At 44.8% G+C, this 21,272-nt stretch overlaps 1 protein-coding gene across 2 annotated transcripts in view; it reads left to right on the forward strand.

The window, feature by feature from the left end:
• The window catches only part of WT1 (WT1 transcription factor), a 41,643-nt gene extending 22,010 nt beyond the window's left edge, over positions 1-19,633 (forward strand). The window contains exons 6-10 of one of the 2 annotated variants that reach the window (XM_057749495.1): positions 9,117-9,213; positions 11,618-11,768; positions 14,981-15,070; positions 15,669-15,752; positions 18,299-19,633. In XM_057749495.1, the coding sequence (XP_057605478.1) occupies positions 9,117-9,213; positions 11,618-11,768; positions 14,981-15,070; positions 15,669-15,752; positions 18,299-18,420 (544 nt within the window). In that variant the 3' untranslated portion in view covers positions 18,421-19,633. Of the gene's footprint in view, positions 1-9,116; positions 9,214-11,617; positions 11,769-14,980; positions 15,071-15,668; positions 15,762-18,298 lie in introns of both variants that reach the window. The other variant, XM_057749496.1, reaches the window with a different exon arrangement.
• The last annotated feature ends 1,639 nt before the right edge of the window (positions 19,634-21,272 follow it).

The raw sequence follows: 21,272 nt of genomic DNA on the forward strand, positions 1-21,272 counted from the left end.
CTGAGGGTGGGATTAGAGTGGGGTGGTTCCCTGAAAGGAGAAGAGGCTGCCTTACTAGAGGAAGGTGGGCAAAAAGAAAAAAAGATACTCGATAGAGAATTTAAAAAGTCAGAGTTAGTGAAAGTGGGGTGAGTCCTCTTCCTCTCCAGATGTGATGTGGAGCTGAGACCTGGACAGAAAACAAATGAAGGATGGAGTGGTGTGGGGGCTTCTTTCTAATGCTCATGGGAAAAGTGTTTATTAAAAAGTATAATAGTTGGAATTATCACCAGAGTATTATTTTTAAAGAAAAGCGACATAAAATATATTTTGATTAAAAGTAAAAAAATGTGTCTTTTTCTTGAGGTCTGAACTGAAATGAAACTACCTGAGGCCAGGAGGAAAGTAAATTTTTCAAGTAAAAATATGGCTGATTGTTTTCTGTAGACTACTGCGGAAATCTTATACTTATAAATTATCAGATTACAGATATTACTTGTGTTTTTTTTCTTTTTTAACTTAATCAAATTTAACTTGGTCATTTCATTTTTAGATTCTACTGTCTATGCCGGATTAGTAAAAGAAACTGCATCTTTCAGCCTTTCCCTTAATGTTTGCAGTAGCAGAGTAATCCTTTGGTTTTTTGTATGGATACATACTTTATATGTATCATCTTATGTATTTATGTCTTATATTATGCATGCATATATTGATACATTCTATATCATATATATTTATACACATTGATTTGTTATATTTCCAGTATGAAAGAGTAAAGACAAAGAAAAGAGGATGGCTTGATGGCATTGCTGATAATATTTGTGCAGAATTTTATTTAAATATTGCCCTTAGCTCATAACACTCAGGCAGAGAATAACATAGCATTCGTATTGAACTAGAGGCAGCTGTGCTAGGTTGCCACCAGCTCTGAATATGTGCAAAAAGATGATTCCTTATCTATTCATTTCCCAAAGTCAGATTTTATAAGTGGATATGAAAGTGAGTTTTGAAATTACTCTGGCTCTAGGGAAATTACATGTTCATTCAGTAAAGCTTTAAACCCAAGCAAGTGACCACTGAGGCTTCTGAGGGGACTTTGTGACCCTAAGGCCTCTAGAACTGAACAGTTCAAGTCCAATTGTCTCTGGCTCACCCTTGTGCGTGGTTAGCATTTGTGCAGAGGCTTATTTATTGTTTTGTTGGTTTTTATTTTGTTGATTGTCCTCTCTTTAGTTTCTTTTATGCCATAACTGCCCTCCCCACCCCCACCTCCTCTTTTTTTCTCATGCTATGATTTGTTGAAGATAGCAGGTCAGTTGGTCTGTAGAATATCTCACAATCAGGACTTGGCAGATTGCTTCCTCTTATAGTCTTTTAACTTTGGATGTCCATGCCCTGTATTTCCTAGAAATAAGTAGTTAGATCTGGAGGCTTGATTAGATTTGGGTTCCTTTTTTTTCTTTTCTTTTCTTTTCTTTTCTTTTCTTTTCTTTTCTTTTCTTTTCTTTTCTTTTCTTGTCAAGAATAATTGAGGAGTGGTGGTGTGCTCAGTCTCATCTCTTGTGTTTAAACTTTAAGGAAGCACACTTTAAAACATGGTTCCATTGCTCTTTTCCCTCAAAACTGGCATACCAGACTGGTGCGATGGCTCCCAAGGCTTGCACAAAGTGTATTTTCTTCTTTTTTTCTTTTCTTTTTTGCAAAGTGTATTTTCAACACCAAAAGGAATCAGGCATCTAAGCATCTCATATATAAGCCTGAATAGCAAAGATGGAGAGAGAAGAAGGGTTGATGGGTAAATTCCATTTTCTGGATACATAAGAGGTATGGAGTTTTCCCATATGCTTCCCTTTAAATCTGATAAATTCTGCAGAGGTGAGAAGACGGAGGTGAAGATGGGGGTGATGCCTACCTGGCCAAGGGTTAGAGGTGGGAGAGAGAAATCACAGGTGGAGGTTTCCCTTTTTTGAGTATTCATATCAAATGCTAGTTGCCCTCAGAAGGCTCTTCTTTTTTTTTTAAACCTCTTCTGTTGATAAGGGATTTCAGGGCAGCTCTGGTTTTCCTCATCTGTAAAACCTCAATTCCTTTTTATTAATCTTCTTGTGCCTGTGAAATATCAAAATTAATCATTTGTAAAGAAGCTAAGTTTTTTTCTGGGCCGAACCTCAATGTACAAATTTTTAGCATGAGTAGGGCTCATAATTTGTGTTATATGAGAGGCGTTTTCTCTTTTTACAAACTTTCTAAGGTCACATGTTTATGTATTTTAAAGCTGTCTAGGAAAAGGAAAGTTTCTCAGGATACATTTTAATGCATTTTAAAGCTGTTTAGGAAAATGTACAGTCCGTGCCACCACCAGAAATGAAGTCACGAGATGTATGATCTGCTGATAACTGCTTCTGCTTACTTTATTTTTGCAGTTCGGTAGAAGGAAGTTTTCTCGTAAAAGTGGTGCTCAGTTTCAACGCCTCTATTGCACATAAGTAGGCCGTTTCCTGCAATGTACCTTGCTCTTTCTTGTACCGAATAAATATCGTGCCTCTGAGCAGAAGCTGAAGCATGCGAAGAGGGCATATTTGAACTTGCTCATCCTCACAGCCCCCATCCTCCTGTCCTACCCACTGCCACTGCATTTTATTTCATTCATACCCCTGGAGAAACGATCTGGGAATTATTCAAGTGTCATGAGGAAAGAAGTGAACCCAGGATGCGCTTGCACCACCAGAATTGTCTAGCTGGTTTTGAAGGAAGAGGAGCTACATTGAGCTGGATGCAAACCCCATTTCTGCTACTTGCCACCTATCGCGACTTTCGGCAAATAACTCAATCTCTCCTTAAACCTCAGTATTCTTTGCTGTCAAATGGGGATAATACTATTAAGTAACATTTATTGAGGGCATACCATGTGCCAAGCATTGTGCTTTATTTACCTAATCTCATGTGATCATAGAACAGTCTCATGGCGGGGGTACTGTTTTTCTCATTTTACATGAAGCTGAGGCCAGGGAGACTTAAGTCATTTGCCTAACGTGATACCCTTAATAACTTCTAGCACTGTGCTAAGGATAACAAAAATATAAGTTTTATAGATCTCAATCACCAGGTTTATAAGAAGCATACAAGAAATAGTTTCCGTGGTTGTTAGTCACCTAATGCGTATACCCATAGACCTGAATATTTTGTAGGATAAGGTTACTGAGTGATAGATTAACATTTGCTCCCCATATAGTTTAGCTCTTTGGTTTTCAAACAAATGTATAAAATAGGTTATTGCTTCATTGTACAGAAGATGAATCTCAGTCACAGAGAGTTTAGATGACTCACCTATGACCACAGAGCAAATAAATGATAGAAGTGGGCCTGGAACACAGGCCTTCAGATGCAGAACGCCTGTTCTTTCAGACTAGTTTTTCAGATTAATCTGGAGATAAAGGATCCAGGTTAATTTAGCTCTGTCTAATGTATCTGGAAGAAACCGAATAAATCCAGTTCCTTTGGTATGGTAGGCTGAATAATGACCCCCCCAAGGATATTCAAGTCCTAATTCTTGGAACCTGTGAGTGTTGCCTTATATGGCAAAAAGGGACTTTGCAGATGTGACTAAGTTAAGGATCTTGAGATAGGGAGATTATCTTGAATATCTGGATGGGTCCTAAGTATAATAAGTGTCCTTGTAAAAGGAAGGCAGAAGGAGCTTTGACTACAGAAGAGTAGTAGGAGATGTGATGCGGGGAGCAAGAGGTCAGAGTGATGTAGTGAGGTGAGGAAGGGGCCAAGGAATGCAGGGGAGTTCTAGAAACTGAAAAAGGCAAGGAAAGAGATTCTCCCCTCAGCCTCCAGAAGAAAATAGCCCCACCCACATCTGGGCTTTAGTGCAGTGAGGCAGATTTTAGACTTCTGGTCTCCAGAACCCTAAGAGCATAAAGTTGTGTCCTTTTAAGCCACCAAATTTGTGGTAATTTGTTACAGTAACTGTACAAAACAGATACACTTCAACTTACTGCACAGCAACTGCAGTTTTCTATCTGTAACCTCAATGCTGAAGCCTACTTTCAAATGGGCCAGTGACATTTAGAGGTAAGCTGCAGACTCCTGGAGAAAGGTAACTTCTGAATTTTGCTCTAGCAGCACTGGCCACTCCTGCTGTTCAAGTATTAGCATCCTTTCAAGCTTTCAAGGGTTTGAAAGATTCTAATACTCATTTCTCAAATAATCAGGTACATCCCCACCTCCACTTTGTTGCCACGTAGGAGGAGGCAACAGAATCCAATGGAATTTTCCAGTTTGCAGCTTAACCTTCACTGCTGAGCTTTTAAAGCAGAGGTTGCAAATTGGTGACCCTTAGGCTGGAGGTATATTTTGTTTGACCTGACAGTGATTCTTCACAATTTCAATTATTTGCCAGGTGAACTCACATGAACGTCCTGATTTCTGACTTTTCAGGATAATGGAAATATCTGACAACACTGGGTTTATGTTATCCACAGTACTTGGCTGGTAGAGCGGGGTCCTGGCTGCCTCTCTTGGGCAAGGGGGTGGGGTGGCTGGGGTGGCTGTCCCTGCCAGTTCGGTGCCATCTTTCTCTCCAGGGCCTTCGTCATTTATTTTTCTCACTTACTTGGTCCCTGTAGGTACCTGAGTTTGTGGCTTTGCTTTAAGGGAAAAAAAAAAAGCTAATCTATATTCTGACCAGTTTAGCAAAATTATTGACCTTTGACCAATAATCTGGAAATTCATGGAAAATAAGAGAGATGACAGAAGAGTTGAAACTTTTGTCTTAGTTTTAGTCTTAAATGAGGCAAATATCTTAGTTTTTTAAGTAGGAAAAAAATGTCAGTAGATTCTGGAAACTGTAGAGCAGTGAGATTAGCACAAGTTGTTGGTAAATTATTAAACTGGATTTTGGAAAGCACATAGGGAATAAAACAGATTAGGAACAAAGGTGTGTTAATCATATATAAGACAATGTTCAAGTTTTTTTTATAGAATTACTAGTTTCAGTTGAAGGTCACAAATGCAGTGGATCTTTATTGTAAAAGGACATCTGATAGTTATTTTTTGATGTCCTTGTGGATAAGGTAATCATGGGCTAAGTACTTAAGTGAATGATTTGTGCCTAGTTGGACAATAAAACCAAAGGATCTGTATTCAGTATCTTCATCAAGCTGGCGAGTGGTTTCTTGTGCAGTGCTCCGGGGCAGGAAGGAAGAAGCAGTTGCATTACTCTCAGCCTCCTCTTGCATATCTTTAGCTGCCTGCACCAGAACCTACCGGCTCTTTCCCCACCTGCGGGACCCATGGCTGTCCTCATTACACCTCACTGTACATCCCGGTGCTCTCCCTGATTATCTTGGCCAAAGAGTCATCAAACGCCCTTTCCCTGTCATTCATCTGAGTCCAGTATCTCATCCGTCAAAGAGAAGTTTATGAGGCAACAAAACAGAAAAACATGAAAACGTTTTATAGAGCACAGATTTTTTTTTTCCCTTAAGAAATTCTGGCCTCACCCAGGCTTGGATCATGTGCCTTTCTGTGTATAGCACCGAGGTTACTTTCCTCTCATTGTCTGGGTTGGAAGGTAGATCTAGTCACTGCATGCATTTCTACCCTGAGGGAGATGTGAGATCTCTCCAGTGCTTGGTCTGGTGGGATTCATGCTTGGTGCTAGAACTTGGGGCTTCTCCTCTCAGTCTGGACGGAGGTCACATTGTCATAGTTGCAAGAGCCACAGCTCTAGTCTGGGGAGCTGTCTTCAGACACCTGGATTCAGTCTTGCGGAAATTTTCAGGACTATACACCTTACTTCAGTCACAAAGTTGAGAGGAATCAGGGGAGCACGTGAGTCTCTGTCCTCAATGCTAAGTTTACCATACAGTGGAGGAGACACACTGATGGCTAGAAAATAGTAATACTCTCTGGTTCTTCAGAAGACAGAAATGAGGAGGCACATTTCTGCTTGGTTTAGAAAGGCCTTTCCTAACAGAGCTCTCCCCAAGTAGGGTGGGCTGCCTTGAAAACTAGTCAGCAGTCGTGTGGTCCAGCAGATGAGGCTGAGCTGGAGGAGCTTCCAAAGGGGGTCAGAGTAGATGCCTTTTCTGCCTCTATTAATCTATGGTTCCAAGTCCCCCCAACTTGCTTTCCTTTACTTGCCCATAGAGAGTCATTACCATGATGAATGCCCACGGGTTGTACTCAGTGTTCTGGGCAGACCACGCTGGGAAGAGTGTGGGGTTGCAGGGTTTCTGCTGTGTGGGATTGCATTGGTAAGTTTGTCTCGTGGAGACACAAGAGCCAATAAGCAAGGACCTGGCTGTGTTCCTTGTTCATGGACCTGGTAGAAGAATCTAGTGGTGTATTTGGCAGGTACAATCTTGTTGCTTCTTTTGTTTGTTGGTTGCATTTGGTTGTGAGGATCATGGCATCCCTTTGAGTGGTGCAACACTTCATTTCCTGGAATAAGTATCCTGAGAAAAGTCTGTCTCCCATGTCCGCCACCTCCAGGAATCCAGATACATCAAGAGATTAGCTCCCAAGACAGGAGATTCCAAGTTCTTCCCCTTTGATGGTGGAACTTTAAAACTATTCAGACTTCTATTGTCTTTTCCCTAAAAATCCCTCAGCCCTAGAAAACATGTATGTCACATTTTGGCTCCATACAGAAGGTGAAACCAAGCAAAGGTAGCATCTCTTCCCAGCCTTTGAGGCCAGATGTTCTGGCAGCAGCATTCTTGTCCTATCTGTCCTCTTTCTGCTGCCACATCAGCTCTCCCTTCCCGCTGCCACATCAGCTCTCCCTTCCCCACTGTCTATATAATGTAGTTGTCAGGAGGGCAGGCAGACTCTTTCTTTCCTTAAGCACATTCTAAGATTCTGAAAGGCAGACGCTATCTGAGTTTGGCAGTTCTTTCCAGTTTTCGTGTGTCTGACCCTGGGTCAGCTCTTTGGGACATTTCCCCCCCAGATATGTCAAAAACCACCTGAAGGATGTGGAGATGAGGTGTAGGAGGTTAGGGAGAGGAGAACTGCCACCCACCTCCCCCAACTGCTCTCATTGCTGTGTGCAAAGGAGACAGGCCATTCTTTCTAAAAAGCTTGGAGCCAGAACCGAATGTGAAACGCCACAGCTGCTGTGACCACAGGGTGTGTGGACGTGTCCGTCGCTCTGGCAGGCGCTCTTCCCTTCCAGGGATTCTCTCCCCTGGGTGAGTGAGCGTTGAGCTAGCTCCGGATGGAGTGGGCTACCTGCCTCCTTCAGGGGACCCCTGGAATCTCTAGAGTAACAGAGGCAGAAGGTGGGGATTCTCAGCCCTGACAGACAGTTAATTGCACTCAGAGGCTTAAAAACACGCATGGACCCTAGTCCCCAGAGATAATTTTTTAAAATAAATACTTGCAATTTTATTTTATTTTATTTTATTTTTTGGCACAGTCACTTTAATTTTTATTAGCGTATAGTTGATTTACAATGTTACATTAGTTTCTGCTGTACAGCAAAGTGCATCTGTTATATATATACATATATCCACTGTTTTTTAGATTCTTTTCCCATATAGGTCATTACAGAGTATTGACAAGATTTCCCTGTGCTATACGGTAGGTGCTTATTAGTTATCTACTTTATATATAGTTGTGTGTATATGTCAATCCCAGTCCCTCAGTTTATCCCCCACCCCGAGGTAATTTTTAAGCAGCTTTATGTATTTCACACACTATACCATTCACCTATTTGCAGCGTACGGTTCAGTGGTTTTAGTATATTCACAGAGTTTCACAACCAGTACCACAGTTTGAGGACATTTTTAGCAGTGACTCTCCATTTCCTCTCAAAATCCTCAGTCCTAGGCAACAAACCACCCATCTACTTTCTGTCTCTATAAATTTGCCTATTCTGGACGTTTCTTGTAAAGAGAATCACACAACAGGCGGTCCTTTGTGTCAGCATAGTGTTCTCAAGGTTTGTCCCCAGTATCATGTACCAGTACTTCATTCCTTTTATCATCAAATAATATTCCATTTTAGGAATATACTATATTTTGTTTATCCACCATCAGCTAATGGACATTTGGGTTGACTCCACTTTTTGGTTGTTGTGAATAATGTTGCCAGTAAACAATGTGTAGGAGTTCTCATGGCACAACATATTTTCGTTTCCTCTGGGAATGTACCTAGAAGTGGAATTTCTGGGTCACGTGGTAACTTTGTGTCTAACCTTTTGAGGAAATGCCAGATATTGTCCAAAGCAGCTGCACCATTTTACAGAGGCATTTCATAAAAGCTTCCTGTGGTGAGTATAGACGTGATGTGATGATAACGTGCTGCCAACGTGGGTTGGAACCCTCACTCTGCCTCATTCGGAAGTAAGAAGTAAAATAACCGCAGAACAGAGATCAGCTTTTACCCAAAGGGGAGAATACTTTCAGAGCAGAACATCCACCCCTTCCTTCCAAGGTGTTCTTTTCAACCTTCTCCATCCCTCAGTTCTCACCAGTAGTCCCAGGTCAACCGAGCTCTGACTACAGGGCTGGTCCGTCTAATGCTGGAGGAAGGTGATCTGTCCAGTGTCCACCTATAGGGTACGGGTTGGCTGCAAAGAGTTAAGTGGATCTGGAAAACCGATCTGTGGGTTAAGTGGAGCAGAGCCACGGATGTGTAACCCCCACTTCTGAAGATGTGACATCTCTTCTTGTAAGCGTCATCACTTTCTTGCTGCTATCTGGTAAAAACTGAGTCATGAGGTGCGGACAAAAATTCCTTGCACTCAATGTGAAACTTGAGGCATCTGCTCATTCCTGACATATTCACAGCTGTCGGCCCTGCTGTCTTGATGGTAAACAACTTGCTGGGGATGAAATGCTGCCACAGTGACTTTGCCCTGCTTGTCTGAGAGAGGCATAGACCCAGATGGTGTGCCCTCGCGAATCTGAGCATGAGGGGCTGCGTGGGGGTGACCCGAGGATCGAGCCGTCCCGCCTTTCGCAAAGCCCTGCTTCCAAAGTAGCCCCAGTGGAGGGAGGCAGAAACCAACCATGTTGTCCCATGAGCTCTCAAAGAACATTCCTTCTGCTGCAGATGCACGTTTCCAAAGGGTGCTGTGAAGCAGCCTGAGTCTTGTGCTCCCTTCTTTGTGTTTGCAGCCACGGCACAGGGTACGAGAGCGATAACCACACCACCCCCATCCTGTGTGGTGCCCAGTACAGGATACACACCCATGGCGTCTTCAGGGGCATTCAGGTGAGTACGCAGGGGCCCCGGCTGCCGCTTTCCTTCCCAGCAGGCTTTCACTTCCTTGCTGATGGCCGTTTGGCCCTGGCAAGTCTGTCCCTAATTGTAGGCTCCTGTGACAGCAGGAACCCCTCCTCTTCCACTGGCTCAGGTCGGGGGCCTCCTCCTTTCCAGAGACCAGTGTGGATGTGGCCGCCTCTCTGACTCAGGCCAGGGTGCTTCCTGCAGAACCCCCGCCTTTCCTCCTTCACGGCTAAACTTGCCTTCTCCAGGGTGGGCTGTGCACATCTCGTATCGGGGCTAAATGAGCTGGAATTCATGACCCGGACTCTTGACGTCTAAGAAGACTTGGTCTGCATGGTAAAGTGCCCAGAGTTAAACTCTTATCATTGCTAAGAATAACAATAACAATAATAACAGCAGCACGTATGGCTGGACACTTTCTGTATGCCAGGCCTTGTGCTAAGTTTTATACGTGGACGTTTTTTTTAAAAGATAGAATTAATTTTTTTCCAGCAGTTTTAGGATTAAGGAAAAATTGTGCAGAAAGTACAGCGAGTTCCCATATTCCTCCCCTCTACCCCCGGTCTCCCCTATTATTAACACCTTGTATTGGTGGTATATTTGTTACAATGCTGAACCAATATTAATACATTATTAACTGAAATCCATAGTGTACCTTAGGGTTCACTTTGTGTGTTGTGCAGTTCTAAGGGAGAGTGAAGAAAGTAAAGTAAAAAGGCTGACGTTTCAGAGAATTCAGGAAAGTCAGTGGAAGGCCACCTCCAAGGAGCCTCTCTTGGGTGCTGAAAACCACACACAGTTACCAAGGGTTTGTGTTTGTGACTTAGTGGCTGCAACATAAGTAACGGCTGAGATACTTTCACCAGAATAGTCAGCACACTAGAAATAAGTTGTGTGTGGGCCAAGTCTGCACGTGATGTGTGGGGCAAATGCTTTGAGATGTTCTTTCTGATTAATGTTTCCAGAAGCGTCATGGTGATAGAACAGCATGCTCCCTCATCCCAAGCCTTCCAGTGGTGGGAATAAAGGCAAGGGTTACAGAAGTAGGGAAATCTGATGGAAATCAGACAAGTACCATCAGACTCCTCCACCAGGACTGGCTGACATTGTCAACTCAGTTTTATATCCTACTGCTGCATGCGCTGCCTCTAGGATGAATGAAAGGAAATGTAAAAAGCTCCTTTTGCCTTCCTTTCCACCAAGCCCAGTTTGTCAGACTCACCGTCATGGCCTCCAATAGACACCAGACTGGATGGGTGTTCATTTTCTTCTGGAGTAGACCGGTCGGACACAGCTGGCTCACCATTTAAATTTATGCCACCTTTTGGCTTGAAACACTGTGGCCTATCAGTAGCACAGCTGTATGACACTACTGTACGTTTTCTTCAGAAAAGATCTCACAGTGCAAGGCAGGGCGAAAGAGGAACACAAGTATAAGCTTGGGGGCGGTGTGGAAAGTGCACAGGGCAGGAGTGGGTTAAGCTCAGAAGTGGCTCCAGGCCTTAACACAGACTGTGGACGTGCTCTTGGGCCTTGGCTTGCACATCTGTGAAAAGACGAGGAGGATTCAGTGGTCCCTGGGGCACTTCCACTGCTCCCCGTCTGTGACTCACTGGTCCCGGGAGCTTGAAGGGGCGATTGCCTCACTGTTTCCCTCCAGCTCCTCTTCATGGAGGACCGACCGTGCACACACTCACTCCCACAGATGTAAGGGATCAGCAGAATGCCCCGTGACGGACCTGTAAAGTGGACAGAAGGCAGACACAGTGTCTCCTAGTGTCTCTGTTAAAGGATTGCCCTGGCTACACCATGGGCTCTTGTGGTTTCAGCTCCCTTCACAGACAGAGCCCCCACATCCCAGGACTTCCTTCTTCCTTGTCATTTACTCGCACGTGGAAGCTCTGCTCATTTAATATTCCATGTTTTTCTCTAATAAGGACTTCCCAACACATTGCAGATTGGGCCCAAGGTCATGGGGCCGGGTGTCTGAGTGGGAGGGAATAGAATAGAACCTGGGGCTTTGGACTTCTAGACCTCACTGCCTCAAGAGGAGAAGCTGAGAGACAGGATGGACTGGGAGCTCTTCCAGCCACCAGCGTTTCTTTTCCAGATGCTCTGGACCAGCAGCCCCAAACACACGTCATCTCAAGTCCCGGTTCTGGTTGATCAGCCGTGATGACATTAGAGCACTGCATTGTAGAATGTGCTGCTCTGTCATCCATTAGTGATGTCTGCTGTGGGCGCCTAGGGTATGGAGGAGGGGAGCGGATTTAGGCCTTGCATCCACCATCCTCCTTTGGGAATACTTCCGTGCTCACTTTCCTTGGGAGGAACGTGAATGTTCACATGTGGCTGAAAACCTGTGTTTCTCTCATGCTCTGCTTTGTAGGACGTGCGGCGTGTGCCGGGAGTAGCACCGACTCTTGTTCGGTCCGCGTCTGAGACCAGTGAGAAACGCCCCTTCATGTGTGCTTACCCGGGCTGCAATAAGAGATATTTTAAGCTGTCTCACTTACAGATGCACAGCCGGAAGCACACTGGTAAGTGCGTCCACCGCCCAGCCTTGGATCCTGTGGCCCAGGGCTGGCTCAGCAGCCCCGGCTCCTGGCTCTCGCTGCCAGGACCCAGGGGATTTCTGGGATGGAAAGTAGGTGCTGCTTTCAAAGGTCTGGGCTGGGTGATGGAAGAAGGCTGCCAAGGCCGTTTTGAATCCTGATTATCCATCCTTTATTAAACAAGGGCAGAGCAGAGTCAGTGGAGAGAGAATTCCACAGAATTAAAGAGATGTGTGCTTGAATACTGGCTTCACCACCAGGTGGTGTGACCTTGAGCTAGTTACCTAACCGTTCTTCGAACTTCATTCACCTCACATAGAAAATGGAGATGATAACCTACATTATACAATTATTGAGACTAGATTAACTCCTAAAATCAAATTGCATTAAAGGAGTTAGAGATATGAAGCATCTAGTACAGTCCCTATGTCAATAGGTCTGAATAAATGATAGTGTTACTTTTATAATACCATTAGCATCTGTTGAAGAAGAGCTAGCCTGGGAGCTTGGTAATCAGATGATTCTGAAAACTTGATGTGCAAGGTCATCATAAGACTAAGGAAGAAATGGTCCAAAGAAGAACTTAACTGCTTGAGTTAGTAATAATCAAGCAGATAGGAATGGGGAAATGGCTTGTAGGTTTAATTTTTGTTTTCAATCTTAAAAAAAGAGGTGATGATTTTTTATGATATTTTAAAGAAAACTGGGCTTTCCCACAGGTCAAGGGGTCTGCCTCTGGGAAAGAGAGAATTGGCTCATGTGGTTGTTGGCCACCTTGAATGTGAACAGCCATTCACGAATATCTGCTCTTGGCTTTGTGGGCACTGGATGGGAGTGTGGCTGGGTGTCCGCTGCAGGGAGGCAGGGCAAAGTGCAGGCTTTCCTGCTGGGGAGCTGGTACCGTTCTTTCCATGACTGAAGAGTAGCTCCGTTGTTGTGATTACCATTATTATTTTATCGTTACTGTGGACTTTGCTTTGGGGAAGCTGGAGAGGAAAGTGAGCTGCAATCAGATCTCTGTAGACACTAGTCTTTGTTAAGCCATTGCATCTGCAGGATGCAGTTCTGGCTGAGACCTGAGCTTGTACTCAGTAGACCCCTTGCTTTGAAGCTGAAGATGAGAGAACCAGTTGCATGTTATATTTTTACATATTTCCCTAAATGGGGTCATTTGAAAGTATCTGTGAAGATTATAAGGAAAATGGTAAGGTAAAATTCTGCCTAGATCAATGCAAGAGAATACACTGAAGGCAATATGGTTGTAGGAATTTTAATGGGAAAGAGACACTTAGAAAACAGTGAGGGTTAGATGTCTGTGGGAAGGGAAGGCAGTGGGAAAGATAGCCACGACCGTCAGACCTGCTGGAACCTTTAAGAAACTCTTCCTTGCAGAAGAAGAGGAGGGCGGGGTATTTAACAACCCTGAAGTCCCCTTCTTGAAAGAGTGCCATCTTTTTGTATTTATTTATAATTATAATACAGACTATTATGTTAAGTACTTTTATATTGAATACTTTCTATGTGCCAGATTCTCTACATGCATTATTTCATTTAATCCTCACCACACAATTATCCAGTGGGTAGGATATGGCGAAGCAGGACTCAGACTCATGCCTTTTAACTCCAAGTCACAAGCCCCCTTCTCAAAGAGTCTGTGGTCTCTTTTGGAGCCAAGACATACGCAAATGAAAAGGGACCAAGAGAGTCTGTGAATTTGGAGGCGCTGAGAATGCTTGTTTGAGTGAGCATCATTCGTTTCTTAGAGGAGGAAGGGCTTGGGTTAACCATCAAAGGGTTGGCAAGATCGGGCAGAGGAAATAAAAGATGAGCAGAAGCAGAAAGGCAGAGAAAAGACATGAGACTGAACTGGAGTTTTGCTTTTTCCAACTTGAAGAGGTGAAGCTTAAGATGCAGGGCTGGTTATCAAAAGAAAGTTAAGGAAAGGCTCTTGCCCTCAGGATTTCCAGCCCTCGGCAGAAGCTAGACCTGGACACAGCCCCATGTTAGCAGTTCTTGGCTAAGTAAGTCCTGTAATGAGGGAAGGAAGGGCTTTCTATGTGAACATGACGTTTCCAAGAAGGCATCGTAGAGGAGGTGCCACTTCATTTGTGAAGGATGTGCAGTAGAGTTTTTGACAGGTTAGGAATCTGTAGATAGGGATGAAGGATGTTTAGTGTGAGCAAAGTACAAGGCAGATTTCCGGAATGGTGAGCTCTGTATAGCAGGAATACAGATTAATCTGGGAAACAGAGCGGGTCATGAGGCTGGAAAGGTAACCAGGGACTGCCTGGCAACAGGAAGAGCCAGCTGATGCTGGGATGGCTTGCCCTCCATCCCAGAATGCTGGTGACTCAGAATTTTCATAAGAAGGTGGGATGGCCCAAGGTCGCTCAGTGCACAGAGGGAGCCCAGTTCCCAGGGTTTGGCTGAACTTTCTCCAGTGAGGACAGGGGTGGGGCTTCTCCATTCTGAGGCAGGAGGTTGTGTAATCCCACTCCTGACTTCTCTCGGATAAATGGATACCAAAAACTCTAAAGGCTGTGGCTGCTGGTTTAACTTGAACAGCTCACAGCCATGGAGCTGTTTATGCCTGACTCAGGAATGGGAAGTCAGTAGCAGAGAACCCCAGATCTTCAGTCCATAAAATGTAAAGCACTTAATTCACAGGGCCAGCTCCAAGGCACATCCATCTCAAAATCCTGCCTCAGACTCAGTCTAGAACTTAATACTGCTTTGGTTTATTATTTGTTTAAATATTCTCTGCCAGTATTTTTGGAGCACTGCCTCTGTGCTAGGCACTGGGCTAAGCCCTTTATGTGGATGGTCTGTTGTAATCTGTTTATACATCCTTGGAAGTTGTCAGATTATTGGCCCCATTTCACAGTGAGGCAATGACACCTCATCTAGCATCTTAAGTGGAAGAGCTGGGTGTGACTCCAGCACCAGTCTCCAGAATCTGAGCTCCCTTCACTTCTAACTCATCTTTATTCACGCAGCCCCCCTTCTGCACCCAGTGCCGTGAGTGTATGTAGAGGGGGGCCTGTAACCTCACCCTGTGGTTGGCAGCACATCCCTAAAACCTTCCTGCCAAGTGCCTTCAGCCTTTTGGGATCACTTCAGTCAAGCAAGAGAAGTTGCCTCTAATGAGATCCTCGTTTCCAGTATCATTTTCCAATGGAGTATGTGTCTTCCCCAAGGTGAGAAACCGTACCAGTGTGACTTCAAGGACTGTGAGCGAAGGTTTTCTCGTTCAGACCAGCTCAAAAGGCACCAAAGGAGACACACAGGTTTGTAGGCTCCCTTCTCGTTGCTGGCAGTGTGTCCCCTCGGGTCACGGTTGATTTTGTGATTCTCTGTATTGTTCAGTATGGATGTGAGAGGGTCAGCCATTTGTTTAGTTTCTCCAATATTTTTCCCCCTTAATCTCTGGGGATTTACCTTCTCTTAAGGAAAAAAAGAAGAAAGAAAAGGAAAGGAAACATCCCACATTTCCCCTAAAAACCACAGAACCATGATATTCCTACTAGCAATTTGCTGATGATACACTGAGTGTCAGTAAAGAACACGGGTGGTGGAGAGTAAAATCCCATTTGTAGTGTGTGATTCACTTGTTCAGTCTCAGACACAGCTGAGACCTTGGTGAGAAACTGGACATTTGTGATTAAGCAATAGCTGTTTCCAAGACAACAGGTCTTCAAGGATTACTGCGCAGAATCAGGTGGTTCCTGCTGGGCCTGGGGCATTGGGGAAATCCGAGGGCGAGGCAGACATTGCAGGCGTGGCTGGAAAGGCCCGGCTCCTCGGGCTGCCGGGAAGCAGGCCTTGCGGGCCTCGCTTTGCCCCCACATGGTTAGGGCCGCGGCTAGACCTTCTCTGTCCGTTTAGGTGTGAAACCATTCCAGTGTAAAACTTGTCAGCGAAAGTTCTCCCGGTCCGACCACCTGAAGACCCACACCAGGACTCATACAGGTAAAACAAGTGCGTAAACTTTTCTTCACATTTATTTTTCATTATTTTTTTAAACGACTGTTGAATGGAGTTGCTTGTGATGAGAGAGATGGGAAAAGACGAGTGTCGAGGTTCCAAGCAGGTTTAGATGCAGTGGAGAGAAGGAACCGTGCATGGCTATCTTTAAATAATAACATTGTTTAAGAAGGAGCGGGGGTGGAGGATACAGAGCATGAGAGATGTGAAAAGAACTCCTTTCATGAGGGTCCAGAGTGCAGTGAAGAGAGAAGCTAGGTCCACGCTGTTCCCAGTTTGTTGCATCACATTTTTATCACTCAGTTTGATAGGATAGTCAGCCTTACAGAAAAACAGCAAAAATTCGAGCAAGCCAGATACTTATTCTGCAAGTTTGTGTTTCACAACACTATTTTCAGAGACCTGAGTCTTTGCTCTGCTGAAAGTTAATGCCCCAGGAGCAGTCATGGTTTCTGCCAGACTCGTATCACTGTGTGGGTATTATTTCCTTCATACTAGAACAGAGAGGGGAATAGGACATGAATTCACTGGCTGCTGAAAGTTTTCTCCACAAGGCTGGTGTGATTCATAATGACAATAGCACCTCTTTCTTGTGTATTTTCTAGCTTTGGAGGAAGGGCCAATGCTTAGGTTATCTCGTTTTATCTTCACAACATCCTTGGAAGAAGAGTAGGGTAGGCACGTTTGATCCCCATTTTTCAGATGAGGAGACTGAGGCACGTGGTGATGAAATGGCTTTGTCTAAAGTCCCGAAGCTAGTAAGTAGCAAACCCAGCTCTGTCTGCTCCCAGCCCACCTACCCGCTGCCTCCTTTGCTGGGGAAGGAGCCTGGGTTCACCTTGCAGCCTGGGGAGGATAGAGAATCAAGAGGAGACCCAAGGTCAGCAGAGTTCAATTCCATTGAGAAACTGAGGAGCATGATGACCGACAAGAGAGAAGGTTGGGATTTGTCCGTTAGGAGGTGATCTTTGACAGTGTGGCTGGCGGTGGGAGTGGGGACCAGGAGCCCGATCGGGAAGAGCAGAGGAGCAGCGCATGGGAGGTGAGGGAAATGTGAGGTCACGAGCCCCCCTGAAGTCCTGGATTCTCAGCCCCACCAGGCTGTACTTGGAGACAGTCAGGGTACCTGTGCCCCAGAGTTGGCGGGATGGGCGTCTCGTTCCCCTACTCTGGTGCCTTTGGTGTTGTTTCTTTGCCTTGGTCCTGAGCTCATAACTTGGTGGGAAAGAGTTACCATCCCTTGCACCCTGCCCCCTACCCTGTGCATATCTGTATATGTACAAAGTGGCCTGTATTACCAGCAGGCTGTTTAATGCTCTGTTTGATTGGCTCCCAGTTCTGACCCTGGGACAGCACCTCTTGGGACATTTCTCAGTGCTTGTCCCTTCCAGTATTTCGCAGAGAAAGCAAAGTGGGACTAGTCATATCCTGAGAACATCCCAGGTGGTACAGGAATAGGCTCCTGAAAGGTTTTTACTTAGGATAAAGGCACAACTGTATTTCCATTATGCCGAGGCCCAAGGGGTGTGATGCAGCACAGTGTGTGGGCTTTGGAATCAGACAGTCCTGAGTTTAAGTCCTAGTTGTGTCTGCCCTCACCAGAGGTCCAGCCTCAACTGTAGAGTGGGGATAAAAATGCTGGCTTTACAGGCTGCTGTTAGGAGTACATGAAATTATATATATGTATATATATTGAATATATATATGATACCCAGTACAAGGATTGGTACATATTAGGTATTCCTAAAGGCTAATTGTCTTCCCTGTTCCAAAATGAGGCTTGGAAGGAACTGCTGAGGCCTCCTTAGATGGAGAAACCTCAAGTCTTTGGCAAGCTTGTTAAAAATTTCAAAACCACGCCTCAGCTAGAATCTTGTGTATAATGGGTTTTATGTTCCGAATAACCCTTTACGGTAAAAGGGTAACCCTTCCCCCCCAAAAATAATAAATAAACTAAAAAAAAAAAAAAGGGGGTAACCCTTTAAGGTAAGGTAAAATAAATCACTTAAAAACACCCAGGCCATCCAGAATATCTGTACAGACAGAGATGTTAAAGCTACCGTCACAGCCCCGCTACTGGATGGCTGTCAGTCAGCAAAACCCAGGGTTGATGATCCGGAGGCCCTTGTTTCCCAGTTACGTTCAGTTCCCTCCTTAAACAGCAAAGGGCAAACATTTACATCGTTCACAAAACAGTCGAACGGCAGGGGTTTTACGAACATTTTCCCCCTTGATTAGATGCGAACTGCCCAGACATTTCCATGAACTAAACTCATTCCTTCTCTCCCATTTCTCACGTCTTCTGACTCAGTGACATTTTATAATTGTCACAGTATTTTAATCCTTAGGGCTCCAGAGGTGCTGCCACTTCAAGGCTGCTTGCGAGATGAGCCTGGTTGGTTAGCTTAGGGAAAGAGCTAGAGAGAAGCTGGAGTGGGTGCCTTGTGATGATGTAACTCGGGCCTTTGATAGTCGAACTCGCGCCCCGTGTCTCCACCGCAAGTGTCTCTGACTGGCCATTGTGTCAACAGGTGAAAAGCCCTTCAGCTGTCGGTGGCCCAGTTGTCAGAAAAAGTTTGCCCGGTCAGACGAATTGGTCCGCCACCACAACATGCACCAGAGGAACATGAGCAAGCTCCAGCTGGCGCTTTGAGGGTCCACACCACGCGCCGTTCCGGGTCTCAGGCAGGACAGTGCGTGAACTGCGTTCAAAGCTGCCTCTAAAATTCCTCCTCACTCGCCTCTCTAAGAAGGAAACGGCGGTTGATCTTCATCCAGCTTCCGAGACAAGACGCCTGTACTACGGGATGCTACCAGGTTTGCCCAGAAGCGTTGGTCTCTGCGTAGCCAACTTTTAGTTGACTCATAGGGCCCTGGAGAAGTGGCTCTCAGTGTCCAGTTAGTTACAAGCCCATCCCCATTTGGTCTGGCTTTTCCACTGTGAGCAGAGCCACTGTTGGTAATGGTCCCCCCGCCCCTTCTCCCTTTATGCTCATTTTCACGAGGGATGGAGTCCTTGTACCATTTTCCATCATAGAATATTTATAGGCCAGGGCATGTGGCTGTGTCTGCTAATGTAAACTTTGTCATGGTTTCCATTTACTAACAGCAGCAGCAAGAAATAAATCAGAGAGCACGGCACTGGGGGTGAGTCCTGTCCGACATTCCGGAGGTTAGGCAGGCTGCTAACCTGGAAGGCAGGATGTAGCGCCACCAGGCAACTTTTAAAACTCAGGCGTTGCAAGCAGCTGAAAAAAGAATCAGAACTAACCAGTACCTCTGCAGAGATATCTAAAAGAATCGCATCATTCAGTTAATTCCGTGTTAACATTAGCACAGTGCTCTTCAGAAACCACGCTTGAGGATCTGAGGTTTTGTTTTTGTGTTTCTTTTTGACTTTTTTGAGTTGTAATCATATGCATCTTCAGAGATGTACACATCTCCTCACACAAAGGAAGTGGAATTCATTTCTGTCATTTGGGGTGTCCTTAGGGTGTACAGACCACGCTGGTTATGTGGCTTCAAGCTGTAAAAATTAAAGTAACTCTAGAGGAAAATAAGGGCTGGTCCACGATCTCCACTGATAAGACTGTTCTTAAGTAAAGTAACTTTGGGTCTACACGTACATGTGAAAAAAAAATGAGACATTCGTGTGAGGAAATCCATTGTTTAAAGGTGGTTGGGTGTTATGTGTGTGTATTGTTTTTGTCTTTTTAAGGGAGGGAGTTTATTATTTACTGTGGCTTGAAATCATTGTGTGAATATATATATCTGATGATGATTTGCTCTTTGACAACTAAAGTTAGGAAATGTATAAATGTTAGATGCATCACTGTCTTGGTGTTGATCTTCCAACATGTTGATGATGACACTAAAAATGTAACCTGCATTTTTCACTTTGCTCTCAATTAAAGTCTGTTCAAAAGGAACGTGGTAAGAGTCTATCGGCTGTATTGTGTTCAACTCTTGAGGACAGTTGAGCCTCTTGTAAACAGGTAAGATGCTGACACTGACATCAGTGACCACTTACGTCTGTCCAGGTCCTGACCACTCTTTGCTTCTCTCTGTCAAACCTCAGGAGGCTGTGACTGGTCACAGGAGCAGCCAGTTAGCCCTGCCTTCACCTCTCACCGTGCCATGTGGATGGCATGGGGGGAATTGTGTTTTCAGAGTCATTTTCATCAGGTATCATTGCATTGCTTCTTTTTCCAGGTCAGCAAGAGAGAATAAACAGATGCAAATGATAACTGGTCTTTTTTGAAAAGTTCACAGGTATATACTGCAATCAGGAGGGTATAAACTCAACACCTAGTACAACCAAATTTACAATTGCAGTTGCTATAAATTAGCTTAGCAGGTTGGAAACTGCTTAGTCTCCAGGGCAGCCTGGTGTGAAAGCAAAGATCTACATTCTCTATAAACCCTCTTTCTGGCTCTGGTAGATGCTTTTTCAGTTGTAAATAAGGAGATTAATTTGGTGCCGCCCCTCTCAATTCCGTTATCTGGGAGCTTGCGTGCATTCCAGGCTTCATTTCTTCATTTAAAAGGTATCTTGAGCAGACAGCAGCTCACAACAGAGACTTTTCTGCGTTGAAGTGCAGCTCAAAGTTTGGGCCGCCTAAAAGTCAGGTCCTGAGGCCCCTCTTGGTTTGCAGCTGGCTCTTGCATCACTGTTAATTATAGCGAGTGTAGTGACTCATTTGTATCAGCAGTTTTTATCTTTTCCTGCCAGGAGACAGCATTTCTCTGGAGAAGCTCAGGACAAGCATGGCAAACGTCAGTGAGTCTGAGCGAGCCAGGTTTCATAACAAAAGCAGTCACATTGTTTCATCTGCACTAGGAAGCCCAGAGATTCTCACACTACTTTAGCAGGTTAGCTTGCAGCTAAGGTCATGGGCTTTGGAAAGCACATCAACCCGGGTTCAGATCCTAAATTCTCAGTTTCCTCATAGGGTCATAGTGAAGATTCAACGTACATAGCATCATCTAGGAAACTGATTACCTGAGAACGCATGCTAATTTCCTTTACCTCCCCCGTTACCCCTGGCATCCTCTAGTGGTGTCCAGACATCTTCATGCAGAATGACAAATAAATGCATTTCCAAATACTACAACCAGAGTTAAGGTTTGGAGCAATAGGGCTCTTGTCAGCCTCCTCACAGAGACCACATCTGTTTGCTTTGTGTCTTTTGTAATGCCCCCGGTGGCACTGAGTGTGTGTTCTGAGCCCCATGGAGTTGATCACGAGTAGATTGTCAGGATGACAGCTGGTCAGAGGGAGCTCTCTGTAGCTCAGGCTAGAGTCTACATTAGGTGCAAATGTCAAAATGTACATTTTTCCATCTCGCTTTAGTAAAGTGTGTGGTCCAGTATCTTTAAAAGGCCACCTCCAGCCCCCTAATGGATCTTCCCAGACTCTCTCATCCTGGAACCTCTATAGCACTTAGAGTACATACCATTCAGTAGTGTTTTTTTTTTACAGGTATCGTGCTTTCCCACCTAGGA

The sequence above is a fragment of the Hippopotamus amphibius genome, chromosome 9, assembly GCF_030028045.1.
Source record: "Hippopotamus amphibius kiboko isolate mHipAmp2 chromosome 9, mHipAmp2.hap2, whole genome shotgun sequence".
NCBI classification, from domain to species: Eukaryota; Metazoa; Chordata; class Mammalia; order Artiodactyla; family Hippopotamidae; genus Hippopotamus; species Hippopotamus amphibius.